Source organism: Trachurus japonicus, chromosome 3, assembly GCF_045865225.1.
Source record: "Trachurus japonicus isolate A0001 chromosome 3, Traja_1.0".
Lineage (NCBI taxonomy): Eukaryota > Metazoa > Chordata > Actinopteri > Carangiformes > Carangidae > Trachurus > Trachurus japonicus.
In genome coordinates this window covers 18,443,325-18,469,628 of record NC_140909.1, presented here as the reverse complement: position 1 = coordinate 18,469,628, position 26,304 = coordinate 18,443,325, and the positions used below count along the sequence as shown (strand labels likewise).

Here is a 26,304-nt window from a genome sequence, read left to right as displayed (position 1 = left end):
CTTCATGTATGTATTTGCAATGTACTTACTTTCACTTTTTTATATTAAAATGATTGACGCGTATTGGATGATAGAAGCGCGGCCAACATGGAAACGTCAGTGGCAGCTTAAAATCCACACATCAAACATATAAAATGAAAACACATTTTATAAAAAGCAGCATTTAGTTAAAATGTGCAGACTTTCATCGTGTCTCCAGGCTTTTCATGTTGCAGTAAATTATCAGGATAAAAAGAATTATATCCGTGTGGTTTATGTACAATGACTAATCAACAGTGAATGTGTATCTACAGACAGGAACCCTAGTGAGTGTGTGACATTTAGGCCGGTTATTATGATTGTCTTGTTTCATTTTGTAACGCATCACGTCAGTTAATGCAATCACAATCTGCACTTCCAGCCGCGTTCACTTAAAATGTGTCTTCTGATAAGCGCTACGCATGCATAGCATCTAAAAAAAATGCCAAATGTGAGGAGTGAAGTTTGCCCTGTTTGGTACAGCTCTGAAGTCTGCAGACTCCAGGTAATGTGACAGCGCAACCCAGAGCACTCCATCCTCACCCTTGCACAGAGGGAATAGGGAAAGGGGGAGAGAGACGATAGGTAAACAGAGCCATTAGAGACAAATCTATTTCTGAAGAAAACAAAATCACATCATCAAACAAGAGCAAAAGAAAAATATGATCCTGCAGCCCTTTGGGCCCCAGCGTAGCAATGATAGCCGACTATGGCATTTGTCTTTATCAGTCTGCCTTGAGGGAGGGAGAGCGTGGTGTGGAGGTGTGAGAATAAAAAGAGAATGAGGAAGACAACAGAAACAAAGAGCAGCACGTTTTCTTTACTCGTCAAAGAGCTAGACACATTTGTTACTTTTCTGACTTCATGATTCGAACAACTTGCGTATGATTATTTGTCTTTCATACATGTTTTATGGTTTCGTTGCTGGTACAAAGTGGCTCTCAGATGGTCATTCTTTAAATATAGCAGAGTGAAGGGCTCGGTGGACAGTGAGCCACAGCATCATCAGTCATGACTAGCCTGGGGAGGCGTATGCAGCTTCATCAAAATGACAGGATTGACTTTCTAGATTTTATCCTTTCTCTGTGGCATTTGGTTGTTTATCCTGTTTTGCAGAGGCAGTGGCAGTGAGTCTTTTTAGAGCCTTGTGAATTGAGACTGTGTTGAAAGAGATATGGCTAAACAGCCTGCGATGACCTTAAAAATAGACTGTGAATATGTTAATACCTACCTTAGCAATAATTGTGAACTTTGCGTACTATGTGTGCACATTTGAGAGTGTTTGTGGGTGTGTATCAAAAAAAGAATTCATTGGATGAACGTAATTTTATCTTGCCACCTATATTCCATCTAAAGAAATCATGTTAAGTCAGTCTATCTTGATTGTGTTGGTCTGATTTCATTGAATTATGTTAACACAATTCAATCGTGTTGGATGAACTATAGGTTTTTCTTAAGCTAAATGCTAATGTCAGCAGGCTAACCCACTCACAATGATGATGCTAACATGCTGAGAATAAACGGGTAGAACATTAACTATGTTTACATCTTCGTTCAGTCTTTATGAAACCAAAGTATTTGTCAAATTGAACTTTTGATGTGATGATGGCATTTAAAGAAAAGTTAAGAGATCACTTTACGTCACATTTACTGGTCATCATGTGCGAAATCTGTACAAACTGTGTTTTGTACATCTGTACAAAATGTTGTGGCAAACATAACCAGTTCATGTTGAGATATTTTAGTCCCGACCAAAGCAGTGGACTGACGGACTGACTGATGACAGACATGTTGATATCCCCTGATGCAGAGACTAAATGTTTTTCCTTTTTCTTTTCTTTTTTCATTATGATGAAACGGTGAGTACATACCTATCCTTCTCCTCTCATCAATGGGTCTCTTTTTTTTGCCTTTCATTAAGTCTGTTTTGTGGAACAATGAGGCACATTTTGTTTCTCAGCGTCAGGACTGGATCTCCATCTGAGAATTGATTACCTCCAAAAGGATGCCTCTATTTGCCCTCCATCTTGGCTGGGTCGTATTATAGCCTGTCTGCCTGTCATCATAGCTGATGCCAAGTCCTTACAGATGCTTCATCATTTCCTCTTTCCAGTGCCAGTCATTTTTCAGTCTTTCTTATTTTATTTTATTTTTTATTTTTCCCTATCTACCCAGAACGGGCACTCTTTGAAGGAGGTCTGTTTGTGCTACAGCCAGGCTCGCAGCTATTAAGTGGCTCTGCTGTTTTCTTTCCTCTCCCTCCGTTCAGTTTGAATACCCCAGGGAAATCTGGTTGTGTCTCTGATATCGTTTTTGTCCTGCTGACCAGTTTTTTTTTTGTTGTTGTTGTTATTGTTGTTGTTTTATTTCTCCTCATCAGTTTGTAGTTTGCCAAGATGCTGTCACTAACGGTGATGGATAATTGCCTTGAAGGTGATTTTTGTCCAGTGCTGCTGTTTGCAAGACATGTTCTCATTGCACCCCTCAAATTGTATTACATATACAGTAAATGCATATTACCATTATCACTACTCACTCAGTGTCAGAGAGGTAATAATTATCATGCAGACATGAAGCAGTTATAGTTTATTAGAATAAATGTATAACTTCAGATATCAGAGCAGTGTGTAACAGAAGGCAGGGGGTGGGATAGTCAATATCCTCTCTGGGCCATGCCAATACTGTTTGAGCGCAGCAACAACAACACAGGCGTGTGCGTCTGCTAAGCTATCTGCCATCTGGACTCAATTGAAAAACTTGAGTGTCTTAATTGGACACTAGTGGAGACGATCTTACTCAGTTCACACAAAGCAAAGGTCCACACTCATTTTTGTTCACTCTTTTCACATTCACTGTTTTTGAATGTCGAGCCTAATATAGAGTGGGTACGATGATGATGATGATGATGATGATGATGATGATGATGATGATGATGATGATGATGATGATGATGATGATGGCAATTAGTATCATCACTGTCATCACATTGTGCATAAGTAGTCCTGGCTAATTCAGGTTTTTATGACAATGAGCTCTAACAGCAAAACTGTCAAATGCTGAAGTAATGGTGATGGATACAGCGGTGACAGTCGTGCTCTTATTTTAGCTCTGCAAGAGTGAATAATGAGGCTTCTCCCTTCTCTGCCCCCTCTCTCCCTCTGCCCTTTGCTTCAGGTCAGAACATCGCATTCCCCCCGGTGGCTCTGTGGGTAACTGTTGGCCTGGCAGTGTGTCTGCTGGTGCTGCTCATCGCCCTGGCTGCTGTCTGCCGCAGGAAGATCAAGGAGAGCTGCGAGGAGGCCAGGAGAGAAGGTAGGGAGGGAATGGAAGACGAAAAGAGAAGGGGGGGAGAGGTGACTCTGCACATTCAACAACATTCAGTATGTTCTAACAAAGAGTGCAATTCATTGGTAATGTCTCCTTTGAAATTTGGTCTTTAAGGTTAGATAAAAGCATGTTTTTAGGCTGCCTCGCCTTCATTAGGAGCAATATGAAACTTGGATGTCAGGGCAATGCCAGTGTTAGAGCTTTGTGTGCAAAAAAAGAATGAAAATAAATTCTTGGGCTCTCAGTACACAGGTCAAGGGCTCGCTGAATAATGGATGGTGACCTCTCATCTTTTCAGCTCTTCTCAGGGACTTGATCAAGATGAACTCTCCACATACTGTAGTCGACCAGCTGATTATATATATATATATATATATATATATAATTGCGACGTGCTGCCCAGATCCTGTAGGACGAGCATTGAGAGTGAGGGAGATAGAGCAGAAAGCAGTGATGAGATGTTAACTGCTCAAGGAACTTTGAGAATCCAGAGGGAGTTCTGCTTAATGCGTATAGGCAGGATCTCGGGTGGTGGGACACATATCTTCAGCAGAGAGGAACATCATTACTCGGGTTCAGTAATTAGCGTTGCGGAATAGCAGAGGATCGCCGCAAGTGCAAAGAGAAAAAGTTTTGAAATGAGATAGATAGTGCAAAGCCACCAGCTCTGCTGTAATGAGATCCGCTCAGAGTGGAGGAGACATTTAAATAAAGGTCAGCCAATGTCTGCACCAGGGCCCAGAGGTTTAAAAATAAATATGGAAGTGACACAGACTCAGAGGAAAGAGTAAATAGCTCAGTGGAACATATAAAATCAAATGAAATGGAAAGAGAGAAATATAATGCAGTTCCTCCCATGGGCAAAGGGCTTCCAGGGGTGTGGGGCCCTTCTCTTCAGTGTGCTGGATGAGGAGCTGCATCTTTCCTCTGCAGCTCTAACACCCAAGGCAGGATTAATTATGTGGTCATCCACTGTCCACCTTATTGAAATGTCTCATTTTATCCACTGCGAGAAATGTGGCCGCAGTCTTTGGTGTTTTCCAAGCATGAATCCGAAGGCTTGGAAATCTGACTTATTCACATATTATGCGGACTCATATACTCCTGATAGAATGATACTGTACAGTATGAATACAGATGCGGAGGGGCCTAAAATAGGATTGCTATGCACATATCCAGAGCTGTGGGGAGGGCAGGAAGCAGGGAAGTGCAACCTAATTGTGGTTGTCTTATCTTTTAATGGTGTTCCTGGGTATTGGCAGATTGAAGTTGACTCTCTCTTCACCATGTCTGGGTAGTGAGGTTAGAGGGGTTAGTAAAAGTGGCAAAGTGAGCAAGTCATTTTTCTCCCCTGTCATAATGTATGTGGAGCACCTGAATGTGTATGGTAACAGAGCAGAGCAGCTTGTGGTATTGCAGCTGGAAGTGAAAGCTCAATTCCAGGGGCAGTGTTGTTTCAACACCAGTGTGGCTTTGTCCTGTCTGATATTTTCCTCTTTCATCCCTCTCCTCTGTCCTTACTTACATAATGACTCTGACTAATATGTGCTTCCGATGACCTATCCCGGGCCACTGTTCCATTTCTCCAAAGCTCATTTTACATTTAGATAAGCATATGATTTAATCAAACCTACTCTCGAGATCATGTGTAGGTGACACACAGCGGATTCCCCTTCTGTGACAGATGAAAGTCATAAGGAAAGCAGCGTTTCCCCAAGGGTTTCTTCCACAGTGGTGCACATGTTTCACAGGGTTTAACCAAGGGCGCACCCAAATGCCTTAAAGCTGCTAAGCTTCTGTTATTGCCATGATCACTGAGCAAATGATCTATTTATTATCATTATCATTAGTAGTAGTAGTAGTAGTAATAATAGTAGTAGTAGTAGTAGTAGTAATAATAGTAGTAGTAGTAGTAGTAGTAGTAGTAGTAGTAGAAGAAGTAATAGTAATAGAAATAGTAGTAGTAGTAGTATAATAAGTATGATTAATTATTATTATTATTATCATCACCTCATGCATTTGTGTAACTTGTAGATTGTAAGTAACTCCAGTCATTTATAAGAAATGTAATTAAAGGTTATATTATAAGCAATGCATGATCAATTTATATAATCTGTATATACTGTATATACATACTTTTTCTACTAATTTTGTAATCAAAATTGTATATTTTTTAAAATGATTAATCTTACTGACAGTATTGTGTGTCAGTGACAAGTTCTGCTAACAAGCTGAAAAAGTCAATCACATGGAATCATTTTAATAATAATGATTGAAATTAATAATTTGGAAAGATGAGCCCTGTAATAATGCCACATGTCCAGTGAAATGCCAAAGAAGTTTAAAATTCACCTGAAATCTGTAACAGCAACATTTTTCTAAAACAGAAGAAAAATGAAAATGTCTCTTGTCCTTGTCCTCATCACTGACCACTAAAACATCCACCTCCAACCTTTTCAGTGACCAATTGAACCTCCAAAAGATCCCTGGGAACTCACAGTGGACTTCTAGAAACTTGATAAATGACAACTACTACTTCTTGAAGTACTTCCTTAACCTCCTCAAGGACTACTAGAACTTCTTCAATGACCAATTCAAACTTTATACTCCTCCCTATCAACCACTAAAACATCCCAGTCTTCAGCTACCACTAGGACCTTATAGGACCAATAACCATCTTGATGTTCTGTTAATAATGTTCTGACTTGGTAAAATAGAAATAAAGCCTAACATGAAGTGTGTTAGCAAGTAGTGAACCTGAAGATTTACATTACTCTATGTAAAAATACTCATAAAAATATGCATATGCTAAATCCTATGCTTTTTTTGTTTTGTTTTTTATTGAGCAATATTGTTTAATTTGTGTCATCAATGGTTGAGATACAAAGGGAGGGAGAATGAATTAAAACCTACGCAGCACAAATACTGCTGTCATTAAGACTTACATACCCTAATATGCACAAATGTTTTAGAAGGAAGAGGACCACTGTTTCTAGGGTGCAAGAATGAAATAATTAGACACACTAATCAATGTATTTATAGCACAGTATTACTAACTAAAGCAATTTGCTTTTGCTTAGGTTTTGAATCACTCATGTCAAAGCAGTGTTTAAAGAGATTCAACAGCAGTGCTGCGCCACTGAAAGTAAGGAAAACACAAAGGCAGAAGGGAGGATGATGAGGAACACTAACACTGCTGCTTCAGTCCCCTGACTCTCTCCTCTTATATGTGGTTTGTCCAGCTTTTGGCTTAAGCCTTACCCACCATCCTTCTTACCCCCACACATTTAGGACACAGCCAATAGGGGCATAAAATTGAAACATTCTCAATGTACAAGGGAAGCAGTTCTCACTCCCTGCCCTGTGGATGTGCCCTCATCTTCACCCTTACTTTAAGGTGCCTTTAAATGAGCTTCACACTCCTATCAAAGCCCTGCCCCCCCGAGGTATTTCCACTGCTGCCACAGTGGAGGGACTGTTTGTCGATATGGAGGTGTTGAATGAAATCGGTGAAGGTAAACGGACTCGGACATATATGTGGATCTAACACCACAATTGTGAGGATGTGAGGCAGTAGTATATATTGCTTTTTTTCCAGGGGCTTTTGTGGATTTTGTTCTCAAAGTGTGCGTATTATGAGAGGGTTAACTCAAACCTGTATCCTAGACTTTCATTTAAAAGTTGCCAGCAAAATATCCTCCTGGTACCAGTCGGCAGATTTCTTAAAAATCCCCCAAAATCTTAAACTAAATATCCAAAGCCTTATTTTGAGTTGACTAATGATAATGTGTTGTAATAACGTGTGGGCATATGCAGTGCATAATAAGGTAAAAATGTGTTTTTAGAAAGTCTCATTTCAAAATACAGTAGGGAAGCTGAAGAAGGATGTGTTGTGGTTATGCATATGCAGGCAGTTTGATTCTAGAAACTCAGCACGTTCTGCTGCTGTAATAACAAGGATTTTTGCTTAATTTCCCCAGAGGATTGTAGTCTCTGCTGTCAAAGTCTAGGAAAATCAAGCAAATGTACAGAAATATAAACAAATGAATTGTGTTGCCTTGACATTTAATTTTGTTAAATTATCAATTTAAGCTCATGTATTGTCAGATTCATGAGATTAAACTGATAACTGAACAGTTCTATTGAATAGTGTATCTCCAGTCCAATTGCAGTGAAAATGGTGTCATAGAATTAATATCAGCCACTTGGATACTCTCTTCGAGTCCTATTTTTAGCCAGTATGTGTGTGTGAACATACACACGTGTACCATGTGCATATGTAAGTGTGACAGCCATCACTGGGTTGCCTCACTAACTCTGTTGACAGTGGGTTTTCAGACAGCCAGCAGCTAAAGCCTAATGTGATTACTGTCTTTGTGAAAGGGCTAGATAGGAGGTTAAGGGGTGGGTATGGCTGCGCGTGCGTGTGTGTATGATGTGATGGGGGTACCATTGTGTGTAGAGCTTCGTCGTCATATAGGCTCTCTCATCATAGCCTGTCCTTTGAGCTGTGAAGGATCAGCTTACCATGGGCTTGTGATGAAGTGACTACATTGTGCGCCAGCCTTTGTACTGTGGCTGCTACTGATAATGGCTCCTCTGTCTTCCCACAGCTGAAGAAGCCAAGGAACTGGAAGAAGAGGAGTCAAAGACAGGTCAGCCAATCCACACCTGGACAAGTCGTTCGATGTATCCCAGACCTGCTGTATGTTTGAGCTAGCACTGTCGTGCAGGCCCATACACATAAAGCAAGTCCGGGAAACAGCAGCAGTTGAAAATCCAATTGGTAAAGGGACAACGAGGAGTTTTGGAAAGCAAAGTGTTTTCACACTACATTTCCCATGAGCCTCCGTGCGCACGGTAAAATTCTTGGATTGGCACAAGACGGACGAAAGCGAAAACATTTTCCAAGAATGTTTTCATTAATCAAGAACGAAAGTTGGAGGTTTGAAGACGATCAGATACCGTCGTAGTTCCGACCATAAACGGCGATTCGGCGGCGTTATTCCCATGACCCGCTGGGCAGCGTCCGCAAAACTAAAAGTAGAAAATGCTGGGCGAGCCGACCACTAATAATAATAATTATTATAATAGTTATAAAATAACGATAAAGACAAAACGATATATTTATCGAAAATTGACCCATTAACAAGTGTGGGTAACATAGATTCATCCACATTAAAGCAGAAGTAAGCGATCCGGTCGTTTTGGCTAACTTCTTGTCAGCCGATGGAGTTAGCAGTCCCCGCCCTCGTCCCTACGTCACCACATTCACGCGCATCCCTTGGCTGCACACACAGAGAGGACCGCCCCTTTATGCCGTTCTCTCTCCTCATTGGATAAAGGTTGTAGGATACAAGGAAAGTTTTCTCCTCGGCTTACAGCAGAGCAGAGTGACTGACAGACCCGTGTTTCGGACCAAACACTCTATATAAGTGATTGCTGTTGGAAGACATAACTATTTAAGACTTATATTAACACAAACATTCCGCTTACTTCTGCTTTAATATGAGACTTTTTCATAACCAAATACAAACTCCTCCTTGTCCCTTTAAAGTCATATACCCTTTTGATAAAAGTGATACTGAAATATTGAAATGTATTTAATGTTTTTAACTGTCTGAGCAGTGTAATCATGCAAGGATGTAAACACTGTCAGGCACAGGCATCAGTGCATTTTATCCACTGAAGAGAAAAAAGAATTAATGCTGTGTCAAGTGGGCAGCCCGACCAGACTTAGTCTGTAAATAGGACGAATAATTCTTCACACATGCTTAATATCAGTGGAAACTTGATATTGCATCGTTTTCTACCTAATTCAGATTTTTAATCGACTCCGCAAAGCATCAAAAACTAACCTAAGAAACAGCCATAAATTATTCTGGCAAAAGAAGTCCAGGTGGCTTGATGGTATGGAGATCCAGCAGAACAAATTACTGAATAATAAGTTTGTTTACTGAAGTGTGAGTGAACGCTGATTAAGCATGAGTGCACATGAGAAATGCGACCAACTCTGGGCATGGAATCCATTCAGCACAGCGGCCCATGGCATAACTCTTCCGCTATGTGGTTTAGACAGAGAGAAGGAGACACACTCATTAAGTGATGCCAACAACCTGTTTTACATTATACGTTCCTTCAAAGCTGCAGCTGTAACTGAAAAATCTATCTTGTCTATAAATTTCCACAAAATGCCAACAATAGTGCTGCAATGTCCTGTGCTCTAATAACTCAGTTTACCAAGCCAGAGTGTGACTCGCTGTTTCCGCCAACAATGGATGCACAGATATAAGAGTGGTATCAATATTCTTGTCGACATCTATGCAAGAAAGCAATTAATCATAATTCCTACAACGTTGAACCAGTCTTTCAATACTTATTCAGTTACAAATTCAGGATTTCCTGTGACTATTCATTCGAAAGAAGTCATAGATTCTGCTCCGGATTCATTTCTTTGCTTTTAAAGAGCTTTTACAAAGTTTATGTGTGCTTAATTTTCCATGATGGCAGTGATGCGATATTTTGCTTAGTATGAATATGACCTTATGAGTCCACGATTAATTTAGCCATTAGCAAGCAGGGCAAGCTTCTCCTGCCTGCCCAGCCTCAGTAACTACCCCTCACAGTCCTGAGCAGTTCTCCCTCAAGCGTTAATGTCATTAGAGTTATTCATTTGACTCCTTCTTTAGTCTGATTGAATTATTTAGCCTTTCTGTGAACAGCAAAGTTAATACCATGTGATTTTAATAAGCTGAGAGGTGAAGGAGAGTCTCTGAGTGAAGGGGGACAATGACTTTTATTCTCTAATGCCTCTCTCATGAATGTTTCAGTGAGATCTGTGCAGCCAGGAGCAGGGTCAGCCAGCCCACAACTAGTGAGACCTAATAGTTGAGCTTTAGCGGAGGGGACTGTGCAAGAAGGAGTGGGACTGGGAGACTGTAGTACGCCTGTGCTCCAATGACAGGAAAGCAGCTCGCTCCCTCTCGTCATTGTCCACACACCTGGTTCATCCAGGTGGACGTTGTGGGCGGTGAGCTGGTGAAGTCAAGCTAATGGCTCTGCCTTCTGAGATCACTCAGTAAGCACTTCAGACAGGCAGCTTTGTTTTGCCATCTGGCTCCAATTGCGCTGACAAAAGCAGAGGTTCCTGCATGAGACAAAGGAGCTGAAATGAGCCCCACTTTAATAAACCCAGGATGATGGGGAGCCACGTTTGTGTGTTATCTTAATGAACTGTCCAAAGGAGACTGCGCCTCCCCTTTCAAAGCCAGCCTGATTGGAACAATAACCAGTGATAACTAGGGACCTGTGCTCATTCATTTGCAGTGGAGTGGGATCCCTTTGTTGCTTTTACAGCAGAGGCAAATAATGTTTAACAAACAGTGGAGCACAAATTCTGGATTTATTTGCAGTGCTAAAGCCAACAGCAACCCCTTCACACACGCATAACCCCTTCTCACAGGTCCACACACGCAACCCCATGCAAAGAGACACACGCATACATACACAGCATAGATGAAAAGATGCACTGTGAAGCACTGATGAGAGATTTGCAGTGTGTACAGTTCTTGCTGCCTTCCTCTGTCACCTTGCCACCTCCTCTCTTAAACGTGCTCAGTAATCTGAGCGTGATGTGCTGGTTTAGAGGGGGCTGCAGTCACGCAAGTGCAGCTCCTCCTGTCAGAAGTTGGCTTGAGTTTGTGTTCCTTAGCCCCCAAATCCTGGACTCTGAGGCGTCAGGCCTTAGCAACAAGGCCCTGGAAGAGAGTGTTAGTCAGTGACCCAGTTCTTTCATAGACAAAGAATTGTTGAAAAGAACAATTTGACACACCCTCTGAAAAGGGAGCTTCATGTGAAAAACTGGTTTATTAACCCCTCTTAACTGAGGCAAGGTCCCATGATGTTGGAAAGCTAGGGAGTATTAGTCCTGTTAAAGCATATAGCAGAGAGAAGCCATACCTGTCTCTGTCTTCTGACTCCATCATGTCAAGTCCACCTCTGAAAGCCCAGTAGCTCATCACCCAGAATATTGTGTTGATTTTAAGATTCTAGCTTATTAAGGTTATTATATGTAAATGTGCAGACAGACAAAAACAAGGACAGCTGTAGCAGGGTCATATTCACCTCTGCTTTGTCTATTGAGTATTCGCATGGCAGTGAAACTACAACACATGGGGAATTTACCTTATGCCTCTCATAGGAATCAATGTATGGCAATGGCATCATACATGAATAAATTAAGTAATAAATATGAACAATAATAATAAATAAATAAATAACAAATAATAATATTCACCAAATGTCATCATGTAATCCACAGATAGCAGCACCTTCTCTTTGTATTTAAACATTAAAATTATGATAATCTTTGTCGTTTTTGAGCTGTGACATCTTTTAGAACACACAGACTTGTCAACTGCCTAGCGATAAACCAGAAACACCGTGGTCACACTGCATTTAGAAATGAAAAAGTAAGCTACAGCTCCAAACTAAGTTTTATGAACAAACAACCACAGACTGATACTTCTCACACAAAGGCTCTGACACTTGCAGGAGCAGCAACACATCTGCTTTACCAGTTTTCTCAGTGGTCTATGTTTTCTCCTCATTGTGTGTCCTCAGTCCGAACAGAACAGCAGTAACTGACCACGGTGTAAGTGATTTAATGTTAGAATTTTATTGGTAATACTGATTGCCTCAGTATTACCAATAAGCATGAAACCACCAACTGTCTTATCTCTATACTGACACGAGTGACCATTTGACCATTTAAACTACTCCCATACAAGGGAATGGAATAACTGTCAACAGATAGTAACAGAAGTGAGGCAGCATATTTTTTAAAAACCTGGCCCTTCCTTTATCTTGATTGTAATTTCCAAAGGTACCCCTGTGGAGTTTTCAACCACTGGCTGTGCTGTGGTACAATGTTTACAAGAGGGTTTTGTTTGTTTTCAGGCAGTGCAAATTAGGTCCTGCTGTTAGTTTCATGTTATTCCACTAATCAACAGCTGATAATTTTTGCAAATGTTTCATGAGGAAGAAAATGTACTCGGCATATTTGTTGCACCTTAAGGATACATACAATGTGTTTTGGTGGGTAACACTAGGTTTAAACTGATCTTTAGTTTGTTTACAAAAAAACTCCACAGGGCACCTTTAAGTTAGTTTGTTTTTCTTATTTAAAGTATTGACATTAATTTGCAAGCCCACTTTAAGCCACACATAGAGTATAAAACTATGGCAAAAATCCCTGAACTGAAATTATTGTGGCCCACAAAAAAACACAACAACTTGAAACTGGATTCTTGGAATAAGTGGCATTCACAGATGAAGGCTTATTAAAAAAGTTGCACAGTCTTAAAGGTGTACAGAAATGGCCGTTTGTCCCGTTTGTCGCGCCGAGTTGTCACGAGCTGCAACACGAGTTTACCCGAGTAAGGAAAATGAATTTGATTGGTCGTTATCGAGCGGGCGGGATATTCAAAGTTTGGGGCGAGCCCGAGCTCCGTGTGTGTGCGTGTCTCAGACGTTTGAATGACGGATTACGGATCCAATATCAGTGGCTAGTGAATCGTGTACAGGCTGACGTATAATCCGTGCGCCTGCATTATCCAATACGAAAAAAAAAACTACACTAAAATACATACTTTCATCACGGATTTACTCAAAAATAGAATTTTGCACAAAGTTTGACCTACATCGTCTGATAGATGAGTTATTACACTAATTTTATGACCCAGAGTGGGCTCAAATTCAATTTTCTTTTCTGTACACCTTTAACATAACCCAGTTTGACAGACCTGCAGGTCACTAACATGCCATTCCACATTGCTACAGTTCGAATAAGGAAGGCCCTGGAAAGCAGCCCCAGGCAGCTATACTTGACATGCCCTCCCTTTCCACTGGCACCAAATACTCAACCACTGGGCTCTCCCAGCGGTCACACATTACTGACTAAACATATGTAAATAGAACATTCATGTTGCCTTCATTATTAGATGTGGGTCACTGGATAACTTCAAGAGCACTAATTAAAAGAGCTCCCTGCACACCATTGCTTAGTAGTTGCATACACATTATTCAAGCACTGCACTCATGCTCCTTGCTTGTTCAGCACCATGCAGTAAACTACATGTTTACTACTGTGTTTTCTCCAGGAGATGCCGTTTCATTGGGGAAAGCCAAGTAATACTGGTCTGATTATAATGGGAATTAGAAAATCCTATCATACAGGCCTAATTACCTTATTATGTACTAATGGATGTTTCCCATGGTTGCTTTTTGCCCAATAACATGTTCTCATCTTCAACATTCAAACATGTTATTGTAGATAACAAAAGAGAATTGTCACTTTTATTATCCTTTTGTTATTCTTTTGCCTTGAGATTGGAAAGAAGCTCATCAAGAATTTGCTGCACACTGAGCAACTTCTGCAACCTCTCAGAGGTTATCTACTGGTCCGTGAGGAAAAGGCCACCAGATCCTTGTCAGAAGAGATAGAGGAAAAATAGCAGCTCCTAAATCATTTGGAATAATGAGCGATGTCACAGTTAATATAAGTCAAATCACTGAGAGCTGTGCATCACAACAACAAGGCCAGTCAGTCTGCTCTCACTGGTTTGCATTTAAGGCTAAAGTAACAGTGCAAAGATCACTTTCTGTGAGAGAACAGGGCTACGTTTAGAGTGAAGGCAATCTTTTTTCCTGGGCTGAATCCCCTTGTACAGGTGCCATTTACATCCTTCTGGCATCCAACCCTTCCCTCCCCCCATTCCCCCTTCTGTCATGTAATCTACGCTCCTCTGACAGCACAGCCAAGGTCCAGTGGGAGAGTGCCTATCCATCTCACTACCCCAATCTGCCTCCCCTGTTTGGTTCCACATGAGCACTCAGCTGCTGTGACTAATTAAATAAAGCGCTGTGCCCTCTGCTTCCTGTTAGCCATGGCAAGGTTGGTGCACAGAAATGGAGCAGAGGAGGAGGGATGCTGAAGGAGGAGGGAATGCGATAACAGCTACAAAGCCTGAGATAATGCTACGGTCCATGAGACAATAGACATGAAAGTTGATGCCAGCGTGACCACTGTACAGAAATCGCACTGTTCACTTTTATTGATACAATATTTTTAACCCCAGTATTCATTCTTGTCTGTTCTCTTCTCCTCAGCCATGACACCACTGAAAAGTTAAGGCCAAGAGAATAAAGGTGAGTGTGATTTTAATATGTGTTTACATATGCCTTTAGGTAAAGCACACTTGTGTTTCATGTGTTGCTCAGGTGTCGCACACTTCTCACTTTTTTTCTCCTTACCACAATTGTCTCGTGTTCTCAGCAGTAATTCTCTGGAGGCCACAGTGTCTCTGGAGGCTAAGGGTAAGTGCTGCTGTAATGAGGCCGGGCTGCATTAATTCAGCAGACAGTCTGGAATATGAGAAGTCTTGACATTTGATTTTAGGAATCACAGGGTCACTGACTGATATGATAAATCCATTTCACTTTATCCGGCATGCAAAAACATAAATTCCCTGGCCTGCTCAAAGCCGCTGAAAGAGGCTGATTAATGGTAAACATTTAATGTGTGAGTTATGCAGCCTGTCTTTCTTCTTCTTTCTTTTGGCTACTACGCATATGCAGTGCCATCCTCGTGAACTTTTCAAAGTGCCGGCCTCAGCTTTTGAGGAGCTCCACGGAGACTATTTTGGTGTTAACAATGAGCCTCACATAATAAGGTTAATAGGATCATTTTTGCTACATTTAAGTGAATGTGTGCTGTTTTTGTGGCCCATCTTGAACATTACATGTATTTATGAGGAAAACTAGAGGAAAAAACAGACCTTGTCTGCTTACAGGCATGCTCCCATTTACCACACCAGCTTCACTGTGAGCTTTGCAGTCAGATATCCCATCGTGCTGGCTACACACACCTCAACTAACATTGTGAAGACCATGGCACAGTTCTTCCTCTTCATACTGTTCTTTTTCTACTTCTCACTTTTTCCTGTTGAATTGACACCAACTTTTGACACCTTAATATTGGTACAACATGTAGTTTTACTTCTTTAAAAGAAATATATATACTGTATAAAAGCAGCCACTGCCACCCCCCACCACCACCACCACCCCCAAAAGGGCTGTTGATCTTAAGAAGTGGATTTCTCCAGTTTTCAGACTTTGTCACCTCACAGCATGGAGACAGAGTTGAGGGTATATGGTGAAAGATCCTCACAATGCAAGTTTATTTTCAGTATTTTCTCTTGCACCAAAGTAGTCATCAGTACAGTCGGATGAGTGAAAAAAATTACACCATATGCAAATTCACAGAACAGGTTCCATTTACAGGACATGCAATATTGCGATCTAAGTAAAATCTAGTTTTCATAGCATACACATGCTATAGTAAACTGAAATGGAAACCAGCACTAGAACTACTGTGTGTTTATATGACACAAAAATAAATATCTCTCAAGGTAAAAACACATAAAATAGGTTATATTTTACATTGTGTAAAGCCTTGGAGGAAAGAAGTGGAGAATAGATTTTCAGCACCATGGACAGTTACACTCCCAGCACTGACCGCATGTGAGGGCATCATAGAGTGTTGTAGATACTGGTTGTGTAAATGGCCTTCTTGATTTGAACTGAAGTAGTAGTTGTATTTCCAGGCTCCAGAGAAATGGAACCACATGTGGAGAAATGTCCTGATGGGTGCTTTACCTGAGTGTATTATAGAAACATCATCTGGAATTGCCCTGTCAGAGGTGCCTCCATGCTGTCCCCTGACTCGTGATATCACTAAATCTTACCGCCTGTATGTTCCCTCCCACTGTGCACAAAGGACATCCAGATGTTCTTTGGAGAGCAGTCATGGATAAGTGATGGTATGCCAGTGCAGGACATTATTCTTGTGGTGACATTTCCACTTCCTCCTTGAGAAAGTGTTGTCTTTACCATGTTTGAATGTTCGGTAGACATCAGTCCGAGTGTAATAGTGATGCGTTATTGTCTGACTGAGGGTTGACTGTGTGGCTGCCTCTTTTTTCAGTGAGACTGCTCTAATGGCAGGGTGACCTGGTCCTGGAACAGCAGCAGTAATACAGTGGTGGTACACAGACAGGCTTTTCCCACAGTGATACAGGCCAGGGTGCTGGCAGTGTCACTCCCAGGAGTGGCCCCATGTTCACTCAACCATGGTCAGCCTGTGTCCCTCACTGAACCCAGCTCATGGGTCTCTGCAGGCCAGGAATAACCAACAAATCATAGCAGTTGTTAGGTCGGAGGATGTTTTTGTGTTCAAAGGACATATTTTGATATTGGATAGTGATATTTTTGGAGACATTTTGGAGGCACGCCATCAATTCTGATATGACACATACTAAAGTTGTTGTTTTTTTGTCACTCTGGTGCTGGAGAGATAACAGGTCGGTGTAGCTGGTCTGTCTTTCGTCGGAAAATGAGACACAGTTTGATTGATTTAGCAATATTTTGCTCTTCAAGACCATTCCACCTTAACTTTGCTAACAAGTGAAACCTGTACTCATAGTTATATTTCCTAAAACTTATCAGCACCTCAGACGCAGGACAGATTTGATATGCTGTGTATATTTGGCATCCAGGCCTGTGTACTGTATGTGTGTGTATAGTATGAGCACGTACTGTATCTGTTGCGGAGGTGGTAGAGTAAAATAAAGTGGATGATGTTCAGTCACACCACTGTATGTGAGTCACACTTACCTCACTACTATCTCACATTAGCATGCAGTCTGGACTATATGCTCTTCACTGTGCCTCTGCTTCTCACTTTCATCACCAGCAGTTGTGTGAATACTTTTTATTACAAGGTTGTACAGTTACACCTGATTTTTATTACCATACACTGATTGGTCGTTGCCATAAAGCTGCAGCACGTAGAGTGAGAAGAAGGTGATGGAAGGTGCAGAAAGTAATTTCCTGTAACTAGCCAAAATAAAGTCTGGCCAGTAGGAGTCAAAGAGAGGACATTTGTCATTACTGTAGTATCCACTGACCTTCACTGAGACTGTTATTGCTTGGTAATATCCCCTAGCCCGTAGACCTCGCCGCTGCTGAATCATCCTGGATCAATTATTCTAATATTTGTGTGGCAGTTTGGCTATCGATTAATGTATTTATGCAGAGTGCAGCATATCTTATTTAATAAAGCAAGGTTCTGCATTTAATTAAGCCATTTTAGAGTCAAGAGGCACGTTGCTTTCATACACCTTTACGTTATCGATACACATTCAGGACTTTTGTGTATTTGGTTAGGGGGGAATATCGATAGTATTGCGATATTTTGCATGGCAATATTGTATCAATATACAGATGGCAAGTATCGATCTAGAATAATAAGTTTATCTTATTAAAAGATGTTAACAAAGTTTTCATTTGGAGACATCATTTGCAGTTGAAAAAAATCTAATAAATCGCAATATATCAAAGCATACTGCAATATTTTTAATATCATAATAATATCGTATCAAGACACAAGTATCGTGATGATATCGTATTGCAGAGCCTCTGGTGATTCCCACTCCTAATGTTTATCCACTCCAACTTTTATTGTTTCATTACTTTCCTCCAAGCACAGATAACACAGTGCAGTTGAAAATGACTGTCTGCAGCACACTAGATATCTTGCAGATAGTGCACACTGTGTTGTTGCCATTGTTACTCGCTTAGATTCACCATGTGCAATCACTAATGTCACATACACATCCATGTGGTAACCTTGTGGTTTTGGAAACTTGGACAAGAGACAAGTAGTTAATCATTGTCTTGTTTTTCCTGGTTCTTCTACTCAACATTCTGTGAGTATACTATGAAGGTAAGAAATGGGTGGTTTCAGTTCTCCTTCCTTCTCTTCTTACCCAGCAGAGTTAAGTCAAGGTCAAGACCACTGTTATAAATATGGGCCAAAAATCCACAATAGTCCAAAAACTAATGATGTTCAGTGTGAGTCACTCGTTATTTTCTACTGTTTTTGGCTTTTTCCTTTGAAGTTTTTCTCTTTGTTTTTGCCAGTGGAAGGATACTCACTGATTGTTGCATAACCTCAGTGTCTGAATAATGCTAGTTCCCTGCAACTCTTCAGAGAAATCCGCTAGTATTATTGTTCTTTGGGCTCTAGAGCTAAATACATTAATTACACAACTGACTCAGCTGACATAAAAGGAAAATATCAGTAGTAAAATTGTCTAAATAAACCTTACAAATTTCCAGGTGAAGTTCTGCATTGAATTACAAGACCTGGGTTCAAAATTTAAAAAGATCTTTTAAAGTCTCTTTTGGTTCTTTTTATATGTAAAGGGACACTAAGGAATAGTACTGTACAGAACCTTGGCCCAGCCAGAGATGGCTGCAAATAACAAAAGGATAAATATTCAAAGGTAGACATGAAGGGAATAAAGAAAACTCAGCTTGGACCACCCGGTCATCTACCTGAGGACTTTCAATGAATTCCAATGAGAATGCAGATGACGCTTCTTTTAAGATAGACCCTGTAGGTGCAATTAGTGCTACATAATGGCACTTTCCCAGCTCCTTCAGCACAGCTGTGAAATATTGATTTAATTCACCCCTATATATTCACTTAAACTCTGGACTGTCATACTAAGAATATATCTCATTGTTATACTTTTTTTCCCGTAATAGCTCAGGGTTTACTCTGTCATGGTTTTATAAGTACAGACTGTGCATAGGGAGTCTTTTCTCAAAGGATGGGGAGGAGATAAAAAAAGGCGTAAAATAGAGAGAAGTTTGAAAGCAGAAAACGGGTCTAAGTGTATTTAAAAGGCAGCTGCAGCCAGATGTAGGAGATGAGATGTGAACTTTTAGATGATCCAGTTTTATTTAGTTGGTTGGAAGTGTAGAGAAGGGCTGGGAGAGACAGGAGGGAGCTTCTCTAGTTCCTCTCTGCTGTATGTGGCAGGTGAAGCCTGGCAGACACTGATGATGTCAGACAGGACACTTACGATGGACCCTTTCCAGGGAGGTGTGGGGTGTCTTGAAGTGGCGTTTGACTCACTAATCCAGTGTCTCTGATCTCTGCATTATTTATGCTTTTGTCTCAGCCATTTATCAACATTTTTATACCTTGCAGCCTCATTCTACAGTACATCACCTGTGATGGAATAGGTTGCAGCGATGATAGCCTCTGAGGGAAGCCAATAACCGAATATAGTGGCTCATATTGATATCAGAAAACTGTGGAATGGACAAGTGTGCTGCACAGCAATCTCTGCATACTGTTGAAAACCCTGGCAAACATCCATCCACATCAAAACAGTGCAGTGAAAAATAAAATATATTGAGTAAAATGCTGCGCTAGCTCCACTTCCGTACCTTAATATTAATTTTTATGACACGAAGCTGGTAATATGCGAGTTGCGGTAGGAACTGCACAGCGACTGAATCAGTGATCAATGACAACTAATGAACACAGTAGGAGTTCTGCTCTGTTTGCCTCTCCACAGAGAGCTGCCTTCTCCAGAGAGCTCTTTTACTCCTTTTTTTTTTTTTTGCCAGAAAAGCACAGGAGCCTTCATTGAAACCAACTGCCTCTGGGCTCAATTAACTACCATAGATTACTCATAATGCAGATGAGAGACTGTGTACAAGAGTAGAGATGTGGCGATGTTGAAAAACACACACCAATGGAAGTGCATGCATGAATACAGGCAACTGGGGCATTGTGGTGTTGAGATATGCAATCAATGTATAGATGCTTAAAAAAGCAGATGGTACTTAAGCAAAATGAAGTGATTATTGAGACGATCAAAATAGGCTGCATGCACTAATGTATATTCTCTGAGGCTTGATGCACCAAAGTATATGGACATCAAATGGAGCGATTAAAACTGTAATATAAAAGGCAAAAAGGCACTGGATTTTTTGTCTCCATGACAACTATTCATGATAAATGTTGTATACATGAAGGCCCAAGCCCACCCACCAGCGCCTGTGACCCTGCAGCAGATGTATGTTTTGTAGGGTTACTGTGGTCACTAGGTCGTGGCTTTGTCATGGCATATTAACATCATTTGATATTCCTCATTCAGGACACTTGCTTTCAGTTTTCCTCCCTGCAAAACATGTCTGAAGAAGCATACATGCCTGAAGACAACACCTCCTGACCATTCACAAAATCCTCACCTCATATCTGAGTCTTTCTCTGGATTTCTCTGAACTTTTGCCCATTTGAAATTTCCCATTGGCTGTAACCTGCAATACCCAGAGTTCAGTTTTTAAGCCTCAATTAGTCTTGTCACAAGTCGAACCAGCCTATTGTTTACAGAGGATGACTATCAAAGAGGATATGTTTTGCACCAGAGAATTTACAGATGGCACAGACCTAAACGCTGAACAGCCCCCCCACTGGGATGGAAATATGCTAAATATGTTGTTTATTGAGAGGCGAGATGACTTTTATGTGTGGCTTTCTGAAGTGTGCACACATTATCGCGAAGTTCCACATGCTCAGTGAAAAGGGGTTTAAATATGCACGTCTTTGCATGCTACCTAACTTTTATTTTAATTGTAGCAGCAGATAAACTAATGAGATAATGAGGATATTCAAAACCAAGTGCAGAGGAATGGCACTGCTGAGAGGCACTGACGTGAGAATGTTCTTGTTACAGCCGAGGCATCAGATACGATTGTTTTATATTGTGTCACATGCAGATGATTAGTGGTACATTAGTAAATTAATGCTGTCAATAAATTAAAATGATCATGTTACTCGGGTTGGACATTATCTCCAACAACATGTTTATTGAGGACAATTACTTATTATCACTTGCAACCTTTTTTTCATTGCTGCTTCTCCTCTGCATTCTGTGTTGTTTTAAGCTACTACACAATCGCCTGTGTCATTTCCATCCCTTGATTTTACAGTCTGTGACATTGGCAACAACAAGATACAGAAACACAGTAGGATATCAGTAATTGTGCATCAGGCAGCAGTTGCTTATTGCTGTAAAATTGGCACCAAACTATTTTTTTTACACACCATGAAACATTAATAAATTATTAAACGGGCAAAAAGACACATAGTATGTGTGTGCACTCACTGTATAAAAGAAGTGGTTACCCACAATTGACCCACTATAGGCTGAAATGTACTGAATGTAAACTCATTGACGTTAACATGTCACAGTCCTTCAGCCATGCTCAGTTCAGCATATAAGGTGACAGTCACCTTCACGCTGCAACAAATAAATCACAACACAGGTGGAAGATGGTCATGGCATGTCACCCTAAATATTCATCCAGATTAACATACTGAGAGAGTAAGTAGTATAGGGTAAATTGAAGAGGCCGGCATTGCAGTGTGAGCGCAGAATGAACTGTGACTCTTTCTATTTCCTTTTCTTTCTACCTTTCTCTTGGTACTGAGTCACCTCGCCTTTGGGGCTTACCACAGGAGTCTCTTCAAACGATATTTTAGACTGAAGTGAAGAATCAAGATTAATGCACTTCCACGTCCCACCCAGGCTCTGGGGGAGGGGGTCTTATAATTAACACCAGGAGGGCTGCAGGTTGCTTTTGGAGAGAGGTCGAGGGTGGGTGCCTCAACCATAGAAAAAGAGCTGATAAGGATTGTTAGAGTGTGGTGTATGCTCCTGCTTTGGAATAACAATGGAGTGGTAACAGAATGACCTGTCACACACCTCACTCTGGGTTATTGTTATTGGGACAAAGTGGAGAGGCCTATAACAAGAGCTGCTGGATTACTGCATCATTCATACTGATCATTGTGAATTATCACTCCACAGAGCCACTGTTTTTTTTCCGTCTTTATGTCAGTTCCATATTTGCAGAGATTTCTATACATTTCTGAAACACGGTTTTGAGCTCTGCTTCACCCTGCAGGGAAAAAGACACTCATAATCTTAATGAAGTGTACGACTCAAAAGAAATGCTAAAGAATGGTTTGACATTTTGAAGAATATTCATTCAGCAGCTCGTTGGTCTACAGCTCAGCAGAAATATGGAATACAGTAAGACTTCACCTATGTGATAAGGTTAAAGCTCACTAGTTAAATAAAACAGCTTGTGATACAGGACCAAAGTGAATAACAGCTAGTTGTGGTTTGACACTTGTTCATTGGCTAGCTGAGGTCAGTCATGCAAATCACACAAGGAAACATTATCCTCTTTAAAATAGTATAATATGCTGTTATATAAGCTAGTCTATAAGCATTGTTTTGTGCAGAGACCAAACAAAACATGATCTAATGTGTCAATTGGTCTACTTTGATGATGCTCAGGCTTAAAATTTTCTCATCCAAGTCCTGTGATTGCTAATTTATGGTACATTAGTATAACTGAGTCCAGAAATTATCTTAAAACGAGGGGCTAGTGAGAGAGAGAGCGACGGTTCAGTTTTCAACTTTATTTGCCGTAGTCGGGGGCATAAACCGTACAGTTTACTTGAAGGCTATGCACTACATGCAAGGTTAAGCCTAATAATAATAGCTTCTAATATTTCTTCCCATGTTGATGATACTAATGGCTACTTAAATATCTCCCACACTCCACTATTTGTGTCCTGCAGGACCCATGGGATCCTATTTCTGTTGCAGCCCTCTTCCTTGAAGACTTGTAGGGTATTTGTTAAAATGTAAATGTAACCATGAAAGCAGGTCTGTAAATCCTCTTTGAGAAGTATACACTGTACCTCATAATTATCCATCCTTGCCTAGTTAAATTGTCATGATGTGTTTGATCATCTGGTAATGATCTTTAAGTATCACCAAGGTTAAGCTATACTTTCTCATTATCCTGAATACTTCTTCAAGGTTATTCCCAAACATTTACTTTCATAGTCTTGTGTCTGATGTCGGAAGGGGAAGTTACCATCGGAGAGAATGAGATATGGCACCTACATTTCAATGTAAATTAGGAAAGAAACGGACACGGCGTGGCTTTACAATGGTTCATTAGATTGAATCCACTGTGCCGCTGTATCTTTTACGTGAACAATCTCCTATCACCCGAGTAAATTAGTGTGCAATCCTGTGAACCTGCTGTAAATGAATCTGTCCATCAGCTTGCGTCTCAGGTGTTGGGAGTGGATGAGCGGTTCTGCGGTGCCATGGCTGCTTTGGATTCTTAGACAGAGAGAAACTGTCTTTTAAACACTTAAGCTGGAGTTTACTTCTTGATTGCCAGTGTTAACAATCCCAGAGAAAAAGTACAAATCTTTTGAGGGGGGTTGTTTCGGTTATTTTCTAACATTTTAATTGATTCTGCTATAGATGTTCATCCAGTGCCTGGGTGAACGTAGGGGTCTTTCATTTCAGCCCCACTCCACTTTGAGAGACATGTCTTTAGATCTATCTAGGGGCATGTAGGAATCTGATGAGAAAATGCATGTGTGAAAATTGTGTTTTGTTCATCTGGGTGATGAATACATTGGCAAGTTGGATTACCTTCTGACAGGGAGCAAATGGAAGCCAAACTGCAATTTCAAATCGAGCCCTGCCTTATAAGACGGATACTCTTGCAATGAGCTTTGCAATTTGCAAAGATTCCAATCATTCGGTGACAGTGGCTTTATAACTGTATCAGTTTTTACTTTTGAAGCTGCTGGCAAAGCCCTCGGGGTTTCATTTAGGATTTATCCACATCACACCAGCCTGTCATGTGTAAAATGTAATAAAGGGATGATAATGAGTGTCAATTAGGAGGCAGGAGAAGCTCACTAAAAGAACAATTTTTGTATTTCCTGTGATGAAATACTAGGAGAGACGCAGTGTGCGCTTACAACATGAGAATGCATCTGCTCACCGAGTGCACAGGTCAGTGCTATTCAAGTTACAGTATATCGAGATCAAAAGCAGATTCATGATGGGTTTAGACAACCATGCTAAAGCAAAGCGCAGAGCAGAAATTCCACTCTCACAAGGCAGAGATTATTAGCTCCTCACAGGGTTTTTTTTTCATGTTGCATATCTCACCAAGAAACAGAAATTAAAAGATTTATCCTGATGGGTCAGCCTACTGTATTCATTTAGGAGTCCAGTTGCATGCAGATATAGCTGGCTGCCTTGAATAATGTATCTAAAAGCTGAACCTCCAAGCATATAGCCAATATATTGCTTTTAAAGGCTTCAAGTAGAAGAGCTTCATGTGTGACATAATTAAATTCCAGCCAAGTTAATTCAAACTGTTTAATGATGCAGGGAGAACAATTTCTTTCGCTGTGATAGCAGTGGGGTGGTCCACAGGGGCTACGAGAGAGGAGAAGCATTAGAAGTTCAGAGAGGCACTTGTGATATACAGACAAGAGGATGACTAGATGGAGAGAGACTTGAAGGTTGCTGCATCCTTGGAAACACAGCCTTCCTTCGGTTTATTTGTGATTTAAAGATGCCAAATTTGTTTTTTCCATCTTCTCTTTCAGATGATAATAATGGCAGAAGATTTAATTTAATTAAATCTACACATGGTCTCAAATATTATCAGCGGGATTGACTCTTTTTTGCTTTAGTTATTAGGTTAGCCACCGGTTATTGTGACCACCCTGTGGTGTTTCATTATTTTTCCAAAGCTAATAACCTCTCCCATGGTAAATAACCTGACATTCTACATATTGTGTTTTTGTGTCTTTTTCCAGGAGTCTGGGCCAGACGGTGGGTATGAGATGAGTCTGGCGGGTAATCCCTCTCCACCTATCCATCAACCTGGAGACTATTTCCAACGTCCCCTACAGAATGTCAAAGCCTGGCTGAGCAGAAGATGAGTCCATCATCCTCTTTCTAAGACTCCCCCCCCACTCCCCCACCCCCAAGTTTCTATCAAAACACATAAACATATCATGTGCCATTATTTTCTATTGCCCTTCCCTCCCTTTCTGTCAATGGAGGGCCGCGCCAGTGAGTGAATGCAGCTGAGTGGGTTGTGTTCTATGCAGTATGCAAAAAAAGGGAGCTCTGTTTGAAAACTACTGGATGTGACAGGATCCTTTCTCTGTCACTGACATCACTGTGTATAGGCTGCGATGGGGCATGTGCCAGAGACACTTAAAGAGATGACCCTGCCTCAGTTGCCATCACTGTCTCTCTGCCAGTGAGAGAGCTTGGCTCTCCCATTACTCCTGCACTTGCTAATTAGTGTCTGTCGTTGGAGTAACTTGTACCTGTCAGTGTGTGCCGCTCTCCTATATTCAGTAACTTGAAGGAATTGAAATTGAATGCCAGCTAAGCTCCAACAAACTGCAAATGGTGCATGGGATACACCCTGATATTCTCACTGACCTGACAGCCTTACATGTAAGAAATTGTTTTTAATGAACACAGACGATCTCAGCTAGTTTGCTACAGCTGGAGTGGAATGTTCTATCGCTTCCAGGCTAAGGCCTGTACAGAGTGTTTTTACTGCTTTTTTTAGGTACTTGAGCAAGTCCCTGTGCCATATGTCCATGTATGAATGCCAAAGCCGTTTGTGTCAGATAACCCAGTGCCTATTTACATTAAAGAGACATGGTGAAACTGCCTGGTCATTGGTAATTATTGGTCCCATTCCCAGTGCCACTTTGTGCTTGTCCAGGCAGAACAAGGTTGAGTTTATTACAGACATTCCTTCACCCACAGGATAAGCCATGCTGTTCAAATTCATCCTCCACTTTTTCATTAGTTGATTTATCTGCCAAATAGACTATTCTACATAATGAGTAAAACATGAATTATGGTCAGAGTAATACAAATATTTCATTTACATGCAGATCAACACTGACAAGTTGAATTGTTCCCAGTTAGACGCAGTGCTATTTTAGGGCTAATCCCTCTCTGTTTGCAGATGCTCAGTCATCCCAAACATTTTACTTGTTTTGAATAATGGATTTTCTCTGTGATTGTTTGTCGCTGTCATATGCGAAGTAGCTATCTTGCATCAAGTCTGACTTGTGTAAGTAGTGCAGAAATACCTCCCCAACAC

The 26,304-nt window shown here is 40.8% G+C and overlaps 1 protein-coding gene across 2 annotated transcripts in view; it reads left to right on the top strand.

Moving 5' to 3' along the window:
* Positions 1–25,863, top strand: part of cd276 (CD276 molecule) — a 63,048-nt gene extending 37,185 nt beyond the window's left edge. For both annotated transcript variants that reach the window (XM_085765066.1, XM_085765058.1), the window contains exons 5-8: positions 3,193–3,330; positions 7,959–8,000; positions 14,515–14,553; positions 24,986–25,863. In XM_085765066.1, coding sequence (XP_085621192.1) covers positions 3,193–3,330; positions 7,959–8,000; positions 14,515–14,537 — 203 coding nt within the window. In that variant the 3' untranslated portion in view covers positions 14,538–14,553; positions 24,986–25,863. The remainder of the gene's footprint in view (positions 1–3,192; positions 3,331–7,958; positions 8,001–14,514; positions 14,554–24,985) is intronic.
* The last annotated feature ends 441 nt before the right edge of the window (positions 25,864–26,304 follow it).